The sequence below is a fragment of the Ictalurus punctatus genome, chromosome 20 (assembly GCF_001660625.3).
Source record: "Ictalurus punctatus breed USDA103 chromosome 20, Coco_2.0, whole genome shotgun sequence".
NCBI lineage: Eukaryota > Metazoa > Chordata > Actinopteri > Siluriformes > Ictaluridae > Ictalurus > Ictalurus punctatus.
The window spans coordinates 22144193-22162839 of NC_030435.2; the positions used below are offsets into that span (position 1 = coordinate 22144193).

At 42.5% G+C, this 18647-nt stretch overlaps 1 protein-coding gene across 7 annotated transcripts; it reads left to right on the forward strand.

The window, feature by feature from the left end:
• Positions 1-5168: 5168 nt before the first annotated feature.
• On the forward strand, positions 5169-17326 carry wacb (WW domain containing adaptor with coiled-coil b). Of its 7 annotated transcripts, none has more exons than XM_053673598.1 (13): positions 5169-5417; positions 5688-5721; positions 6433-6607; positions 10021-10109; positions 10733-10903; positions 11001-11116; positions 11259-11489; positions 12729-12851; positions 14213-14364; positions 14523-14608; positions 15121-15286; positions 15764-15926; positions 16357-17326. In XM_053673598.1, the coding sequence occupies exons 1-12, from the start codon at positions 5387-5389 to the stop codon at positions 15893-15895; spliced, it is 1506 nt and encodes a 501-aa protein (XP_053529573.1). In that variant the 5' UTR covers positions 5169-5386; the 3' UTR covers positions 15896-15926; positions 16357-17326. The 7 variants fall into 7 exon arrangements, with proteins under 7 accessions (XP_053529573.1, XP_053529571.1, XP_053529575.1 ...); XM_053673596.1 differs by having other exon boundaries at positions 15124-15286; positions 15764-15891; XM_053673595.1 differs by having other exon boundaries at positions 5170-5417; positions 15764-15891.
• The last annotated feature ends 1321 nt before the right edge of the window (positions 17327-18647 follow it).

The following is an 18647-nucleotide window of genomic DNA, read 5'->3' on the forward strand; positions in this document are numbered from 1 at the left end:
ACTTCTGTGTATATGTACTTCCATGCGCTTGTGTCCAGCAGAAGAACAAATCTTTGAACACCATGACACAAGACATAGACGTTGGATTCCAAAACTAGCACGACAACAACAAAAAACAAACTTGCAAATGCTGTGTGCTAGCATGTACTAGCTAATTTCATGGGATATGAGGTATGTTGTATCTTTTGTACACTTTTCTGGCCATGAGCTTCAGAATCCTGCCTTGGTTGTACTTGAAATTCTTATCTTATCCCTCACATTTTTTTTGTTTCGTCCTCACTGAAGAGACAGAAGCAAAGAAAATGTCCTGGATTCCTGTCAGAACGTTTTAGAAAGCTTTATGATTCCAGGAGCACATGGCGCGCTGGCTGAGGAAAGGGAAAATTGGACTGCTCGTCCTTTATCCCAACTCATAAGAGGATTGTTCAAGGGGCAAAAATAAATCATTATGCACCCCAACACGTGTCTGCCAATCATTTCCTTGGATTATTACATTTCATTTGAGGAAAAAGGTACCAAGATCTGCCACTCTCCACGGAAGGCTTCAGAGCAAACGTCCAGACTGCTTCGGAGCTTCCAAACCTAACAAATCTCCTCATTAACATCCGTAGTAAATCTGCATTGGATAAACATGGATGGATTTGTGTGGTGGGTTTGGTACAGACATCCCAGGTGTGTGTTCTGCAGGACTGCAGAGGTCCAGATTTATAGCTACGCTTACTGAAGGCTTCCTTGAGCCTGGCTAACTCCCTACACTGTAGCTCTTTCTTACTCCCAAGTGCAGATCTATATCACGCATGGTCATCCAGAGCACGGCCAGAACCAGCTGCAGTCCACCTGCTCAACTCCTCCATGCCTGATTTAAGGAAAAACTCCATCCAAAACGCTAAAGATGTTAGCAGGAAGAATTAAAGGCAGCTGGACTTGTTAATGTCTCATGTCAATTCAGGCTTCAGGCTTCATACGTTCTACTGACAAGAAAGTGATGAAGAAATGACAAAGCACTTTAGATAAGTAGTAGAATACCTTCACAATTCATTGACTAAAAACAACCTTCAAAACCCCCTCTTTCATTCTCTGGCATTGGCTTGCTTAGTATTCCTTCATCCTTCAGCTTCCTCCTCGAGTCTGCTCAGCATTGCTCCTTTCATCCAATTTCCTCACAATTTATCCACGCTATCCATCCATCCAATCTCCTCTACCAGCCTGTCCAGCAATTCTCCATCCATCCAATCTCCTCTACCAGCATGTCCCAACGATTCTCCATCCATCCAATCTCCTCTACCAGCATGTCCCAACGATTCTCCATCCATCCAATCTCCTCTACCAGCATGTCCAACAATTCTCCATCCATCCAATCTCCTCTACCAGCCTGTTCAACAATTCTCCATCCATCCAATCTCCTCTACCAACCTGTCCAACAATTCTCCATCCATCCAATCTCCTCTACCAACCTGTCCAACAATTCTCCATCCATCCAATCTCCAATACCAGCCTGTCCAACAATTCTCCATCCATCAAATCTCCTCTACCAGCATGTCCAACAATTCTCCATCCATCCAATCTCCAATACCAGCCTGTCCAACAATTCTCCATCCATCCAATCTCCTCTACCAGCATGTCCAACAATTCTCCATCCACCCAATCTCCTCTACCAGCCTGCTTGATCTACCAACCTGCACAACATATCTTCATCAATCCAAACTTCTTTCTAGACTGTTTGATATTCCTCCATCCATCCAAACTCTTCCCCAGCCTATTTAATATCTCTCTGTCTATCTGACCTCTTCTAACAGCCTCCTTTATACATTTTCTTCCATCTAACCGTCTTTTACCAGCCTGCTCACGATTGTTTCATTCATCCAGTCTTCTTGCTATCCTCAATCCATCCAACCTCTTCTCCAGCCTGTTTGATAGCTCTCCATCAATCCAGACTCTTCTATCAGTCTGTTCAATATCCTCTCATACAATTTGAAATCCATTACTTACCTGCTTGCAATCTCTCTATCTGTTCAACTTCCTCCAATGGCCTGCTTAGTTTCACCCAATACATTTAACCTTCTATCTCTGAACTGCTTAATATTCCTCCATCCATCCAATCCGAATGCTCTCCAGCCTGTTTGATATCCATCCATCCATCCATCCATTAAACCTCATCTACCTCATCGACAGCCGTAAATCCCTTTATCCATCCGGTCTCTGGTACTGGCCTTTTCACTATCTCTCCATCCATCCAACCTTCTCTACCTGTTTGCTTGATTCCCATCTATTGATTCAACCCCATCTCAGGTTTGTATCGCTCAATCCATTATTCTACTACCAGATCAATATCTCTCCATCACTCCACTATTTTCATCCACCCAACATCACCTACTAACCTGCTTACTGTCTCTCCATCTCTCCAACCTGCTTTGATAACTCTCCATCCGCCCAACCTCCTACCTTTGGGCGTTTTGTTAAATTTCCTGGTCATACGGTTTATATTAAACGTTTAAAAAAAAAACAACAACAACAACCCCAGATCACATTTCATTGTCTTGTAGCACAACATTCGTGCTTTATTCAAATTCTATTATTACAGGCTGAGGGAAAACTTACTCCCATGATGAATAGACGTACACATCATGTCTTCACCGAGCTGAAGAGTGGAAAGAGAGCAGGTTTCAGTATCGCAGTCCAGGTAGAAAACAAAGTGTACTGGTGATAAATCCGACAAAGGCTTTAGTGGTGAACTTTGGAGTTCAGCTCCAAATTGTCTCATAAATACAATACAATCAGAAACAGGCGCTGGCTGAAATGACTGATTATGAGCTGGATAAAAAAAAAAAAGGGATTGTTTGGTAAAAAATGAAAATTACATAATTTCCTACTGACGTGCAATGCGGTCGAGAAGCCAAGACATGTTTGGTGCCTGACGATTGTCTTTGAACTGATTGTGTTTAAAGCATTTAAAGTTTCATCAGTCATGCATTACATTTTCCTTTCAATGACTATACTTCCACCTGGTGGAGGAACTACACCATGCCATATGGAGAGCTACACCAAGATTTCACCTGCTACAGTATATGTCTATGGTTAGCTTTTGAGCTATCGTCACAAAAACCGAATAGAATAGTATGTTCATCTATGGTCTCTTTAGTGTTTTGTATAATTTCCCGAGTGCTTGGACCCCTCAGATCACTGCTTGTGGGTATACTGTATATTATTTGCTTCGTTTTATTTATTCCCCCTTCCCCAATCTTTAACAATAAATAAAATGAATTTATTTATGCTAACAAATTCATCTAAGATGACCTCAAGTCTTTCTGTTACTCACAGGAGAAATTCTGAAGTAGCATAAAGGCTTGAAAATGGACTAGTGCATGGTTTTCCTCTCTGACCTCCCTGAATTTTAAGTCTAGGAAGGTCTGAAATCGGTGTATAGCTTCAATCTAATTCCACAGTACTAATACATCTATGAATCACACTTTAATTATATGAGGATTCTGAACTTTTTGACATGATAAGACATGTAAATGCAAATGTTCAAACCTGCTACGTTTCTCACTACCTGCCTAGCCTAAGGCTTATTATTTAACCTAATATTTAACATAAATTGTGAAGTAACATGCTCAGTAATTGCAACCAAACCATCAGTCATTTATTCGCTTCCCTAAACCTATAGAATATTGATGTAAGCCTTGTTCCAGACAATTCATATCCGTATCCATACATGTAAACTGTACATTTTGTACTGCATATTTATTTATTCGTTTATTTATTTCATATTATGCCGATATGCAAGGTGCTGAAATCAGAAAATTGCAACGAAAGGCGTACTTACATTCCAGAGAGATGATTCTGAATTGAGTCGCAACTGTTTTGCTGCCAAGTCACTTATCAATACTGACCCAGTTACAGAGTGATAACGTGAGGCCCGACATCAATATACCTCACTTAATAAATACAACATGCAATGACTGGTTACTAAACTCTTTATGTTTTTCTGTGATTTTATTCCATTTATTTCAAAGGGATTCAAAATGTATTTTATTGTGACATTTGGCTTGACTAACAAGGGGACTACATTTTCAGTGAGTTTTTCAGATTCTTCAAAAACAAAGAATGACAATATATATAACAAAACAAAACAACAACAACAAAAAAACCCTAATACCTAGCACAGTAAAACTGCATGATTTTAAAAATGAATAAATACATTGAATTAATGTTGATTTGTTTGTGTTTTCTAATTCCTCCACCTCATTCTGTTTAAATTGGTTATCTGATCCCAGGATTTTGGAGTCAACTCTGAAACTGATTCCACACAATTCCACACAAAAATTCAATATTTAAAAAACAAAACAAAACTATTCAAATTCAATTCTCCATATTGATTCATGTGATTCATTTAAAGACTCGTTTTTTTTTAAAAGAATGAAACATAGAATTATTCGATCACAGGAATTGTTTTGTTTTGTTTTGTGTTGTTTTTTTTTTTGGTAGGTGAAACTACAGATTTGATTCCACACAATAATCGATTTCGAAAAAAAATAAATAAAGCCCATTTCACTAAAACCTCGATTCATTCGTTTCAGGAATCAAACTGATTCCTTCGATTCATTTATAGAGTCGTTTGGAAACGAATCGCATGTAGAGTATTTCGATGACAGGAATTTTGGAGTCGACTCCATGATGTGATTCTGATTCCAGGTGTTCAATGTGAATCGTTTTGAAAAACTAGACCCCTTTTTGACTAAAACACAAAACGAGAAAAATATTACAAAATGAACAGTACATTAATTAACATTCATGGTGTATTTGTGCCTTTGTTCATTTTTATATGATGTTATTCATTATGAACAACGGTCATTTTTAAAAGGCAACGTAGTTTGGATAGCTAATGCTAGCTAAATTACATTAGCTTCTTCGGGAAGCATTATGATGCTTTGGCGTTGATGACGTGGTTTTATTGTGAGCCGTTGTTTTTTTCAACAGTTTAAGTTGTAGTTGGTTTACAAAGTAAATACAATAATAAAAAAATGTTGTTTTACAAAATAAATTGTGGTTATTATGTGGATTCCAAAGCTTGGACTCGACTCTTTAATCCCAACTGCTGGTGGAAAAGAGATTCGACTCTATTCAGACTCGACTCCCGAATCAAGTGATTTAGTTTTTAGTGACTCGTCCATCAGCGTTGCGGGGCGCTACTGAGTAAACAGAAGAGATGATGATGGACCGTCGGCTTTCTCCCGAATAGCAAAGCGGCTTTACAACTTTTCCCCCCTTTAACATTTTATATTCATACATACAGCTAGCGAGACAGTTTGTGAGGCTTTAGATAGAGCCGAGCGTTAAAACTCGAACTGTAACGCACTCACATTAAACACGGCTTTAATGGTAATGCATGCACGGAAACAGCCGAGACTCACTGATGGGTAAACATAGAACATTTTTACTTCAATATTCCTCATTTTTTATTTCGTTTTTATCAATGTGAGCAACTCCATACATTTAGCCGGAGCCCAAACGTCTTCACACTGGGAGTCGGGGAGGGGAAAAAAAACACAACAATTTGGCCTTCCATTTGTAAAAGTGAATCACTTTAATAATGTGGAAGTGCTAGCAAGGCAAGCTAGGTAGCTTTTATATGCGCAAAAGTTAACCAACGCTGCTTCCTCATCAACTTTTTCTTTATTTTTCCACAGGTGTAACGAGCGAAGGGATTATCAGTCTTACCAGGTAAGTCTAAAACCAGCTAGAAATGAAAACAAGCTGTATAGGTGCTTGAATTCTAGATATAATAGCACAAAGTAAAGTATTTAGCCAGATAAGCTAAGCTAAGCTAGGCTAGCAAGATACGGGCCTGTGTGTACTTTGCCTGTCGCTAGCTATGCTAGGCAGGAGCTTGGGTCGAATCCTAAATGCCGTTTCTCGCCCTATATAGTTCACTCGTTAGAGCGCGAGAACGAGGCGTTTACACCCTAAGTAGTGCACTTCATGTTTAACTTGGATATTTATTTGGGCTTCGGCCCTATTTTTTTTTTTTTTTTGGGGGGGGGGGGGGGGGGGTGTTTTCAGTTTAGTAGCTAGCTAGCGATTCTTTGTGTTGTTGTTTTTTAAAATACGTAAACGTTGAATTTAAGGTTTTGTTGCTGCGGAAAAAAACACAATTAGCAACGTTTTGTAGTGAGTTATGGCTCCTGATTATATTTATGTTTAGTTATGTGGGTAAAGATAATAATTTACAAGAACAAAACAAGTGAGTTTTGCAACAGTCCTTTATTTTATTTTAGAAAAAGTTAGAGGTATGAAGGTCAGTTATGGAGTAAAATCCCACTCTTCAGGTGTGTTTTATACTCTTAGCTTTAATTTAAGGTCGTGTACGTAGTGTCTCATATCAGGTATGTTGTTCTTATTTTTATTTTTTATTTTTGCCTTACCATCATTCAGACCCTCAAATACCAATCCAAAAGTCACTCTGCAAACGAGCACCGTCATGACAAGCTCCACAACTCATCGGACCAAACTCCACCGAGCAAGATGCTGCGGCGCTCCGACAGTCCCGACAGCAAGCGAGGAGACGGAGACGGGAGAACACCTCTCGCACACCGAGCCAAAGAGAGCAGTAAGTCCCAAACAAGACAAGGAGGTCCGGGAACAACCCTGTCCGTCCATCCTCATCCACGCCGCCTTCAAGTTCTCCTCAGACGGTCCTGATTCCCACGCCGTCAACCGATTTCTTTTGGTGTCTTCCGAACACGTTGTTGTATGACCTAATCAGTGACTCTGTTTACACGGACAGCAATAATCAAATTCTGAAATCCTTATTCTGAGTAAGACGACATTCTGATTAAGGTGTTTACATGAGTCGCTTTTAGAATATTCCTTTCGTGTTCAGGTTTTACATGTTCTAGAACATAGATCGATTGATGGCACACGTCATCACATCCCCACGCCACGCCGTCCGACGTTCCCTCCAGAACTTCACGCATCGGCGTACAGTTCGTCGTCGTTATGGTACCGTATACAGTTTTGGGTGTTTCATTTTTAATTTTACGAAAGCTTCAAGTGCGGTCAATTATTTGTCATGCTGTGCGTGCAATTGGACGACTGCTTGAAGCCGTGGGCCGCGTCCCAAACCGCGTACTTACCGTCTATATAGTAGCCGACATACGTGTATTTCTCTTCCTACTATGTAGCAGGTAAGTACGCGGTTCGGGACGCAGCCGTGTTCTCTTGCTTGCCGTCAAACGGTCGAGCGCTGCCGTGTGTGTGTACGTGTCCTGTCGCACGATGCGGTGAAAACTCCAACACAGCGTTAATAGTGTGATTAAGGTGTGTACATGTCTGTAATGCGACTAAAACTGGAATACTCCACACGTCTTAATTCGATTTGTGTTTACTTCGAGTATGACTTTAGTCTGATTAAGGTCATCAGAAATGGCTGTTTACATGCTAGTTTCTTAATCAGAGTATCGTCTTAATCGGGTTCATATCGGATTGTTGTCGTCCGTGTAAACGTACCGATGTAGTAAAAAGCCAGGATCGTTTCTGAAGCTTCTACTTTATACTCCTGGTTTTTGCAGGAACGTCGACGTCGAGCCTGTTATTAAGGATAATTCCAGCCGCGAGTGAACGCAGCATCGCTGCAGTGGTGGTTAATCTTGAGATTTCTCTCGGGTTGTTGCAGTAACTTCATGCGGCGTCGAGGTTTGGTTGCGTGACCGCGCTTTAGGATTTTATTCGAAACGGTCTTATCGCTTTATTTTCGATTCCCGTTTTGCTGTCCGCAGTACTTTTTTTTTTTTTTATTTTTTAATCGGTTATCTCTTATTTTTCGATTATTTGTTAAAGAAAAAAAAGAAATGTTGTTAATATTCTTTCTAATATGTCATGAGTAAGGAATAAAACACGCCATGTCATGATGTTGTTTGGGGAAACCGCCGACAGGTTGTTGGGCTGAAGTGGATTATTTTCCAGTAGCACCACATCGCGATTTAGGAACGGTTTATTCCTTTTTTTATTTCCTTCTTTTTTTAAAACTGACAGCAACTTGCCAGCGATTACAATTGTTTACGTATTAAATAATGACACGTCGTACATTTTTATCCTTTTATAGTTACGTTTTTAATGTTGTGGGACATCCATAAGGTGAATTAGTTTATATTCCCACCTACGTTCTCGCCACGCTCTTTTTCTCTTTCTCTCTCGCGCTCTCTCTCTCGCTCTGTCTTTCTGTATCTCTCTTTTGTGCGCTTCCTTTTGCGCTCGTTCTTTCTCTCTCTCGCTTTCTCTCCCGCTCTCTTTGTTTCTCTTTCTCTCTCTCTCTCTCTCTCTCTCTCTCTCTCTCTCTCTCGCTTTCTCTCGCTCACTTTCTCTTTCTCTCTCTCTCTCTCTCTTGCTTTCTCTCGCTCACTTTCTCTTTTTCTCTTTCTCTCTCTCTCTCGCTTTCTCTCGCTCACTTTCTCTCTCTTTTTCTCTTTCGCTTTCTCTCGCTCACTTTCTCTCTTTTTCTTTTTCTCTCTTGCTCTCTTTCTTTCTTTCACTCGCTCTCTCTCGCGCTTTCTCTCGCTCACTTTCTCTTTTTCTCTTTCTCTCTCTCTCTCTTGCTTTCTCTCGCTCACTTTCTCTCTCTTTTTCTCTTTCTCTCGCTTTCTCTCGCTCACTTTCTCTCTTTCTTTTTCTCTCTTGCTCTTTCTTTCTTTCACTCGCTCTCTCTCGCGCTTTCTCTCGCTCACTTTCTCTTTTTCTCTTTCTCTCTCTCTCTCTCTTGCTTTCTCTCGCTCACTTTCTCTTTTTCTCTTTCTCTCTCTCTCTCGCTTTCTCTCGCTCACTTTCTCTCTCTTTTTCTCTTTCTCTCGCTTTCTCTCGCTCACTTTCTCTCTTTTTCTTTTTCTCTCTTGCTCTCTTTCTTTCTTTCACTCGCTCTCTATCTTGCATTATCTTGCTGTATCTCTCTTTTGCACTTTTCCTTTCGCGCTCTCTCTTTTTCTCTCTCTTGCTCTCTTTCTATATCTCTTTCTCTTTCTGTATCTCTTTTGCACTCTTCCTTTCGTGCTCTCTTTCTCTCTTTTTCTCTCTCTTGCTCTCTTTCTATCTCTCTCTCTCTCTCTCTCTCTCTCTCTCAAAGTAAACAACAACAACAACAAAAAAAACCCCGCATTATGTTACCAAGAAACTGCCACAGCCAACTTGAACCTGCTTTTGGAGGAAACGTATTTAACGTGTACTGAACACCCTACTGGAAATCCCATGTGTAAATATTGAAGTTGTTGAAATGTTGATTTTAGTCGGAACTTTTGGCCGTCGCACTTACAACACTGAGAAGATTTCTTAATTAACGACATGGCGCGCGTCTGTCATTCTAACGTCATGTCCGAGATGCCTTTACGACTTCTTATCACTCCCCTGGCCGTTCTTTTTGAGATTTATACGATTTAGGCGATCACACAACGGAGCCGAAACGTCGTCTTCGACAAAGCGTCTGCCGAAGCTCGGGATCAGTCCGTACGTGATGGTCACGGCCAAGAACGCTCGCTTTTGATTTGCGGAGGCAAACCACTTGAATTGGCGTACTCGATTCGAAGCACAGGATTCTTCTTTTAAACCACCACCACGCACGTTATCTCTTCCTGTACTGAACAAGTTCTTACTTTTCTGACCTCAAGAACCCTTGAGTATATAAAAATACCATTTCAACGTTTCACACCAAATAAAAATCAGTGCAATTCATTAACATAAAATGTTAAACAAAACAACAGCGTCGTTTTAATTTTAAGGTGCCCGTTGTTTGTTTTATCGCTTCAGTCATGGCGATCTGGCTCCGGAGGAAAATCAAAATGGTGGTCGTGAAATCCTGGGGTAACTGAGAAACATCCTTTAGCTAATGGGGGGGGGTGAGCATCTGTGAGCTTTAAGGTAGGATTTTTAGCTTAGTGAAAGAAGAGGCATGGCGAAGATGGCCGTGCGAAGATTCGCGACGCAGAGGGTTTGTTTTACCGAGTGTCTTCTCTTTTTTTTTTTTTTTTTTTTTTTCAGGCACCAGCTCTTCTCCACACGAGAACTCCGTCAATCACGGCCATCACAGCGCCAACTCTCACTCTCTCCCACCCAAATGTGCAGAAATGGTAAGCGCTCTATCACGTTTCTCAAGTGCCACTTCATCAGTCGGTCTGTCTACTGAAAAAAAAAAGTGTTTTATTCCTCTTACTCCACAGCAGTTCATCAGCACTGGCATTTTTAATGGATTAAAGAGCATGTCATACATTTTATCCGTTTATCTTTTTGATGTTGTGGAACGTCCACCGCCCCTTCCCCTCCTCCGTTCTTTTTAACATACCTGTTATAGCAGATGAACCAACACCGTCTGACCAATCAGATTCAAGAATTCTGTTCGGTTGCGCTAGTGTTCAATTGACGGGTCACTGCCGCGTAATAACGGTCCCGCGAACCATCTTTCGGGTTCATTTAACGTCCGTGGAAGGAGTCTCCAGTGTCAGAACTTTGTAACAGTTAGAGGTCACTTTTTAAGAGCTGTAACGTTAGAGTAATTACTTTTTGGAGGGGGAAATGATGTCATATAGTTTTTAATAAATAGCATTTTCAGTCTTGGGGAAATCGCTGTGGTGTAAAAGGAGTAAAAGACTTGTTCTAGGGAAATAATGACGATTGTCGATCGTGTGCACTCGGTCTACGGTTCTGTTCACGCGACAGTGGAGTAAATGGTTTGTTGTGCTTTCTCTGCGAGAAGCTCACGTGTCTCTCGGTTTCCACGCGGCGCGCGCGTTTCCTTTTACCCCCCTCCCCAGCGCGATCCGGCCGACGACTGGTCCGAACACATCAGCTCGTCGGGAAAGAAATACTACTACAACTGCAGAACAGAGGTGTCGCAGTGGGAGAAGCCCAAGGAATGGCTGGAGAGGTGAGCATCGGCGCGTGCGTCGTGTATAATTAATAATTCATTTGAAAAAAATTTGTTGTTGCGTGAATCCTGACCTGAAGCTAACGTCCGCGTGTAGGGAGCAGCGACAGAAGGAAGCCTCTAAGGCCGTCGTGGTCAACAGTTTTCCCAAAGACAGAGATTACAGACAGGAGGCCATGCAGGCGGCTGCTGCCAGCGCCGTCACTGCTATGAGTAAGGACCTGACTAGTTCCAGTGTAAAAGATTGATCGTTAAATCCTCGACTATAATTATTTTTTATTATTACGAAAGCAGCATTGTCCGGGTCTATTGGTCGCTCCTGCTTAGCTGTCGTGTCTGTTCTGTTCGTCCTCAGAGCCCGTTCCGTCTGAGAAGGCGTCGTCTCATTGCGGTTTCTCCCAGGCATCCTGTAGCTCCTCCAGCGGCCCGAACGTCTCGAGCGCCCCCGGCTCGTCCACGTCGCACTCCTCCTCGCACTCCTCGGCTCTCCTGCAGGACCCGGCTCTCCTCAGGCAGCTGCTGCCGGCGCTCCAGGCCACGCTGCACATCAACAACTCCAGCGTGGACATGGCCAAGATTAACGAGGGTGAGTCTCGTACGAGTCGTGTGTGTGTGTGTGTGTGTGTGTGTGTGTGTGGAAACATTCTGCTGGCTCGCTGATCAAAGTGGACAGAAAGCGCTTACGGCTTTTACGGTGCAGCGTTTGCTCGTGAGACGGTTACAGCGCAGCGATACGTGAGACGGGGCTGGGCTTTAAGACGACGTAATCGCTTGTGTAAAAATCACTTACAGTTGTTCAGCTGTGATTGGTCAGTGGCTTCTCGGTTTTGGGGGGGGTTGGGGCGGATTATGGGATACTGCTGAAATATTTAGTGCTTGCTTAGTATTATTATTATATTCGATATTTTTATTTCGTATTTATCGACTTGAGTGAGAATAACTCGGTGGGCGTCGCTAAATGCAAACGAGCCGCGTCAGGAATGCGCCTCGCACTTTACAGATGATCAACATCGATTTTCGCCTACCGAGACGTCGATAAACGAGACCCGACTACATTAAAATAAAAAAACATTTAATTAAACGTCGTATTTTCTATCCGTTTAGAGTTGTTGTGGTATATCCACTAGACCAGTTAGTTCCCGATACCGTTTACGTTCGAAACAGTCTCACGTGGATGTCTTGGCTTTGTCCGCGTTTTAAATTTTTATATATATATATATATATATATATATATATATATATATATATATATATATATATATATATATATATATATATATATATATAAACTATAACCTTGGTGTTAACGCGACAAAGAAATGCAGTAAGCTTTTCACGTTACTGAGAAACCGCTCCTCACGGGGAAACTTCCCCGTATCGACACGATGACATATCAGTACGAGCACGTTAATGTAAACGTGATCCGCTGTCCGATTTGCCGTTATAGGAAAGTAATCAACACCTTCTGAGCAATCGGAGAGCTGCGACGTGATGTGCTATGTGAGGGGGTTCAGCTTAATCCGACCACAGACCAGGCTTTCACTCGGACATCGTGATGTACACGGTTATACGCTGTCGCCATCTTCGGTCCGAGTTCTGCCGCTATGTCCGCATGGGCTAGGGTCAAGTCTAATTCTTCAATTAGTGACGACCTGAATTTTTGTGTAAAATGTATAGACTTTTGAGCTTGTCTTGTGCATTGGCTTTCAGTGTGTAACCTTGCTTTGACTATATGTTTGTGTCTCTCTCTCTCTCTCTCTCTCTCTCTCTGTCTCTCTCTCTCTCTCTCTCTCTCTCTCTCTCTGTGTGTCTTTCCTTCTCCAAGTCCTCACAGCTGCTGTCACCCAAGCTTCCTTACAGTCTATGCTTCATAAACTTCTCACTGCTGGACCGTCTGCTTTCAACATCACTGCTCTGCTTTCCCAAGCCGCTCAGTTGTCCACACAAGGTAAAAACGCCCCGCTGTCCCGGTTTTCTTCGGGTTTCTGATAACAGAGGAAATCTGAGACGCCAGTAGTGTCAATTAATAATAAAAAGCGCACTTAATAAAGACCGATCCATTTCTACCCGTCGAACAGCGTCACACACGTCAGTGTCGTCTCCGTACGCGCCACGGCTTCGTCCTCCAGGTCGGGGGTAGGAGCCGTCGCATACCAACGCGTTAACTCTTAATACGAGTCGGTGAACAGGTTTTGAATTTCTCGACCTTGAACTAAAATTTTATATATACATACGCATACACTACCGGTCAAAAGTTTGTGGACACGCGACTGCAATGTTTCTCATGATGTTTAAAAAGCCTTTTGAGCTGAAGGTGTGTGATTAAACGTGTGAAAACGGTGTTGCAATAATATCGTGCCGACGTATTCATTTCTTTCATTAGATTCAAACTTAAGATTTTATTTACACAAAAATCTTTGTTTTTTTTTTTTTGTTTTTTTTAAATGGACGACTCGGAGCGAAATATTTCCGAAAAGCAGCCGATGAGCGTGCGGCGTAGGTGGGAACTCCTTTAATACTGTTCAAAAAGCATCTCCGGGAAATCCCTCAAGAAATCGCTCGAGAAAACGCCGAGAATACATTTCTGGCAATTCTAAGTGAAAAGGGCGTCGACTTTGAAGGCGCTAAAATGTTTAATTATTTTGATTTATTTTGGATTTTTTTATCATCACGACGTAATTCCCGTAGTTCCATTTGTGTTACTCCAGAGTTTTGGAACCACATATGGCGGTGTTGGTCAGGTGTCCACATACTTTTGGCCATACATAGTGTATATTGCTCCCATTTTGGGTCGTTAAAACATTCTTTGCTAGTCGGTCCACACAGGCTACACCGCTAGCTACAGAACGTACGTATTGTGTTTGACCAGAAATGAGCTATATAAGTTTTCTTGGTAAAAAAAAAAATTAAACGTTTCATCCGTTCTCCACCCGAGTCAGTTGGGAGTTCTTAAGTATATTTGAAGCCAAGTGGATGAAAATGTTAAATGCAGTCACATCACTTCACTTGCAGGAAGTTAACATCTATTCAGCTTTTCACGTCGCTCGTCTCTCCCGTTGCTCCGCCCCTTGTCGCGGCAAATCATTGGAAGCAAATGATTTGTGGACGCTTTGTCGTGTCACGCCGCTGCCGGTGTTAATTCAGGATAAGTCTAGATGCTAAGGGACGAATACTTTATAATCTAGAAAATACAGTAATCAGTCTGCGACACGTTTGTTAACAGAACACTGGTATAAAATGCAAAATGATCTGCGCCTATCGCTTTTTTTGGTTTTTATTTTTTAAAGTTATTTTATTTCTGCTCCACAGCTCAGCAGCCGAGCCAGTCGCCCATATCCGTAACTCCGGATACCTCGTCGCCCAAGTCCTGCCTCGTGTCTCCCCGAGTGAGCACGCCTCAGACGAACAGCATGGCCTCGAAGCCCCTCTCGATCGCCAGCTCTTTGCCGTCTCAAATAAAGGTCAGAGCCAGACACGACTCCACCGTTGCCTTCGTCATCGTGACGGTTTCGCATCGCAGATATCGATCTCGGCGTCATTCAGAACGCCCACGCGTACACTCGAGCGCTCTGCGGTAACGCCGAAACAAAAGGGTGTGTGTTTCTTTCTTCCTTTCCAGGTCAGCGAGTCGGGGGGGAAATCGGCGCTCCAGCACTCCTCTGAGAAAACGTCGGACGTCGAGGACCCGCGGCTTCATCGGCAAAAGTAACGCCGCTTGTTTCTTCACGCCTCGTCCTGTCTCGTAATCGTTTAGCAAAACAGTCCTACGTGATCATGAAGCCCAGACACAGCTGCAGGGGGTTTGCTTTCATTTCTGAGCATTTGCGTTAACCTTTAACCTTATTATAAAATTTTTTAAACACTTTTCCACTTTTTATGTTTTTTGTCCCCCCCCCCCACACACACACACCTCTGATTGAACCTTTTTCCACCTAATTGTTTTGTTTCATTGACATGAAAGGCCAAACCAAAACAAGCACTGCTTGGCGTAACCATATGTTGCACTGTGGCGCCATCTTCTGGTCCTGCTTAGTACTACAGTTATTTATTTATCTTTTTAAGGCCGAATGATTTAAAATATAGATTTATTTTGATATAGTTAAAAGTACTTTAAGTGCTCGAGCATTTGGGAATGTTGCTCTTCATTCTTTAGCCAGGTTTATGCATAGCGTATTTTGAGATCACAGAGTCCTCCTCCTTGTCCTTTTTCCTCACAGCAGCCAAGGCCAAGGTCCTCAGAGTTCAGGGCCGAACGGGTGCCTCTTGAACAACAGCGCGCCTGCGTGTCCACCAACCACCTTCAGCCCGTCACTAGCACTGCACTTCAACGAGAATCTCGTTCGACACGTCCAGAGCTGGCCTTCAGATCACGTAGAGAAGCAGGTGATACGCCGCTTTGCTTTTAAGTCTGATTCCTCTCGAGGTTTCTTCCTCGGGTCACCTCAGGTAGTTTTTCACCTCACCACCCTCGCCTCCGGGTTGCTCATTAGGGACAAATTTATCAAGTTAAGTCCGGAATTTAAAGAAATAATACTGAATTGTTAGTCCTAGTTGGTTTCTGCTAACAAACTCGCTCTCTAGATGACGTTTATTATCAGAGTCCTAACAATTTCAGCACGTCATAAATCGCGTCTTTATATCCGTTGCCGACTAGAACCGTCTGCCCTCCACCTCGGGTTATCTCGCCCATCTTCCAACTCGCGACGTGATCGGTCGGGAGGTTAAAGAAGCATCTCGTCGTCCTCCGTAAGCGAAAGAAACCTCGCCGAGGCTCTTTCGGTTAAAAGAACGAGACCGCGATTGTAGACGCAGCCTTCCGGTCATCAGGTTTTCACCAGGTTCTGCGTGTTAATCCCTCAGGCGGCGAGGTTACGCGAGGACGTCCACAACATGGGCAGCATGAACATGTCCGAGATCTGCGTGGAGCTGAAGAAGCTGCGCTCTCTGGTGCGAGTGTGTGAGATCCAGGCTACGCTGCGAGAGCAAAGGTAAACCATCGCGTCGACTCTTCTTCGCTAGGATGGTGAGATTTCATACAGTCCGGGACTCAAATTCACAAAAGCGTTCCCATCTAGGAGTCGTGTGTGTGTGTGTGTGTGTGTGTGTGTGTGTGTGTGTGTGTATAAAAAATAAAAACAGTTTCAACAAAATAGCCTTATTTGTGACTATGAATGAACAGATGATTTCTGTGAAGCCTTCAAAGATATTTTCAGGGGGGAAAAATAACATTTAAAGGAGAAATAGCGTTAAGCTTAAACATCAGTCTTAGCGTTGTGAGACTACAGATTCGTTTCAGATTAATTTTTTAGTTATATTCGTTGTACGTTTTATTGTATTGTGCTGCAGTACCATGCACTTCATACACACCGGTTAATTAAAATCTTCTATACTTCATTCTAACACATGTATTTGTGTGTGGTTTTTTTTCTTTCTTTTCTTCCTCCCTCCAACAGGATCCTCTTCTTGAGACAAGAGATCAAGGAGCTGGAGAAACTGAAGAACCAGAACTCCTTCATGGTTTGAGAAGCGGTGACGTCGGTTTAAGCAGAAGGAACTCAGCAGCTGGCTGCCTTTTCTGAACCGTGGACCTACAGACTGGACCGGACCGGGCCGGGCCGGGCTTTCTCTCCAAAGCTGGAGAACCAAAAACAAAAAAAAAATGCTGAGAAAAATAAATTTAAAAAAAAAAAAAAGGCTCACCAAGGGTCACGCTGTCCCGCTACACAAAGCCCCGAGGTTCATTCATAGATTCATCGTTGTACATACACTTCTCTTTATCGAGTCAATAAACAGCAACACAAACACAATAGGGCGGCATGCGGGAGAAAGTTCCGGATTAAAAAAAAAAAAAAGGTTTCTTTAGGATGATCTGGGAAGGAACTCCTTTGAATAAACGGCGTATTCATTCGCTCTGTAACTGTCGTCCCGCTCCCAGTCTCGCCGGCTCGCCGTTTAGGATTTTTCACAATCCGGTTTCACCAAGAGCGCACGCATCCGTCGTGGACTCGGACCGGGTATATCTGTCCTAAATAAACAAACGCTGTTTATCCGTTCAGAGAGGATCCTGTCTGATTTACTCGTCATCTTTAATGTGCTTCGATACGGCCTTGGCATTTTCTACTAATTTTTATTTTTATTTTTATTTTTTTTTACCTTGTGTAATAGGTCAGCTGAGGTCAAAACTTTCCCCTTGCCTTTTCCGTTCCATGTGCTTCTAGTGTAACGTCTCGACACCTTGAATATTTTGATCCGTCTTTCCATACGGTGATCGTTTTCCACACGTTCAGGCGTTCGTTATGATTTACGACAGCATTTGCACTAACTGATTTGATATGAACCCACTTTGTGTATCGATCTTTAACCCAACGTATCCGCTGTAAGTACTTAACGAGGCTCAATCCATTAAACCTCATTTTGCCTCTGTGTCTGTCCTCACTGTCTTCCGTAGAGGCGTTCATAATATATTTTATATATGTATAATGAAGGAAACGATATCTGGTTTGATTGTTTCACAGCTTAACATTCAGGGGTTTGGTGAATCCTGGCAAATTACATATTCATTTTAAAATCTGGATGTGAAACGGGTGGAGATTTCCTATTGAGATCCTGAAGAAGTGAACGGTTCGCTGTGGAAATGCTTGGATTATTTATATGAATAGATTTTAGTGTATTTTCTCCTCAGCTGGATATGTTTCGTCTTTTAAAAAATTATTTTTAACGAGACTGACCCAAGTCAAAGGAAAGCTCGTAGATTTCAAAACTATACCACGGTATACCGACACGACGAGTTCTGATTAGATTTGGGATTTTGCTTTAGGTGTCGGGTTTATGAAAGTATTTTGTTTTCGTGTAATCGTTCAAATCTGGCTCGGTTTCCTCTTTCAGAGGGAGGGAGGGACGAGAATCGAATAGAAACAAATGAACATTTCCTTTTAAATTCTAACCGTACCTGAGCTCGTCTGCTTCGCTTCCAGGGGTGTTGTGAAACCTATGATGAGTAAGCGCGCGTGTGAGAGAGAGAGAGAGAGAGAGTGAGAGGCCTTGTTATGGGTTGCATTGTTGATGTTCATGTTGAGGATGTTGGTAGATGTGAGTCATCCTCAGATGACCTGTGAGAAACAGCTGTCATTTATTTAACTTGTGGAAAATGTGAAAAGTGGAGATTTTGAGTCTTTGGGTGCATCATATATGTAAGTAATGAGAGAGACACCTTCAGGCGGGCATATGTGTTCGTGTGCCCTGTGGTGGAGAGTTCACCGCAGGGTTTATGTACGCCGTTTGAACACTAAGCCCGCAGCAGGACATCGTGGGATGCTTTTGACATTCCCTAAATGATGTAGTAAATGGTTTCCTTACAGATCCTCACCCATTCCTTTCCCATCTAAATACGAAGTCAGATTACATGAGAGAGCATGAATGTAAATCGAGTCGACGCTTAATTACCCCAGAGAAGTGTGCGTGTGTGTGATGGACTATTCGCGTCTCGTGCCAAACGTTCCCGGGATAGACGCGGGATCCACCCAGCCACTGACCGGCACTTAGTGAAAATGAATGAAACTTTCATGGTATGTTATAATAATGTATAGTAACAGTCACTTTTAAATTTATAAACCTGCCCGTTGTACTTCTATTCCTGCACTAGTTACTGGGCTAGTTTACAGAAGAGGAGAAACTTAATCAGGGGAAAATAGACAGGATGAACAGACGGTCATGATCGTGTTCTGCCTTTCTGTGTGCTTATGGT

What these genes read in the sequence shown, in the direction of transcription:
- wacb (XM_053673595.1), top strand. Translation starts at nt 5,387, where the DNA reads ATGCACGGAAACAGCCGAGACTCACTGATGG. An exon ending in CAGCGCCGTCACTGCTATGA is followed by an intron (nt 11,117 to 11,258) that starts GTAAGGACCTGA and finishes GTTCGTCCTCAG; the next exon opens with AGCCCGTTCCGTCTGAGAAG. An exon ending in CAGATCACGTAGAGAAGCAG is followed by an intron (nt 15,287 to 15,763) that starts GTGATACGCCGC and finishes TTAATCCCTCAG; the next exon opens with GCGGCGAGGTTACGCGAGGA.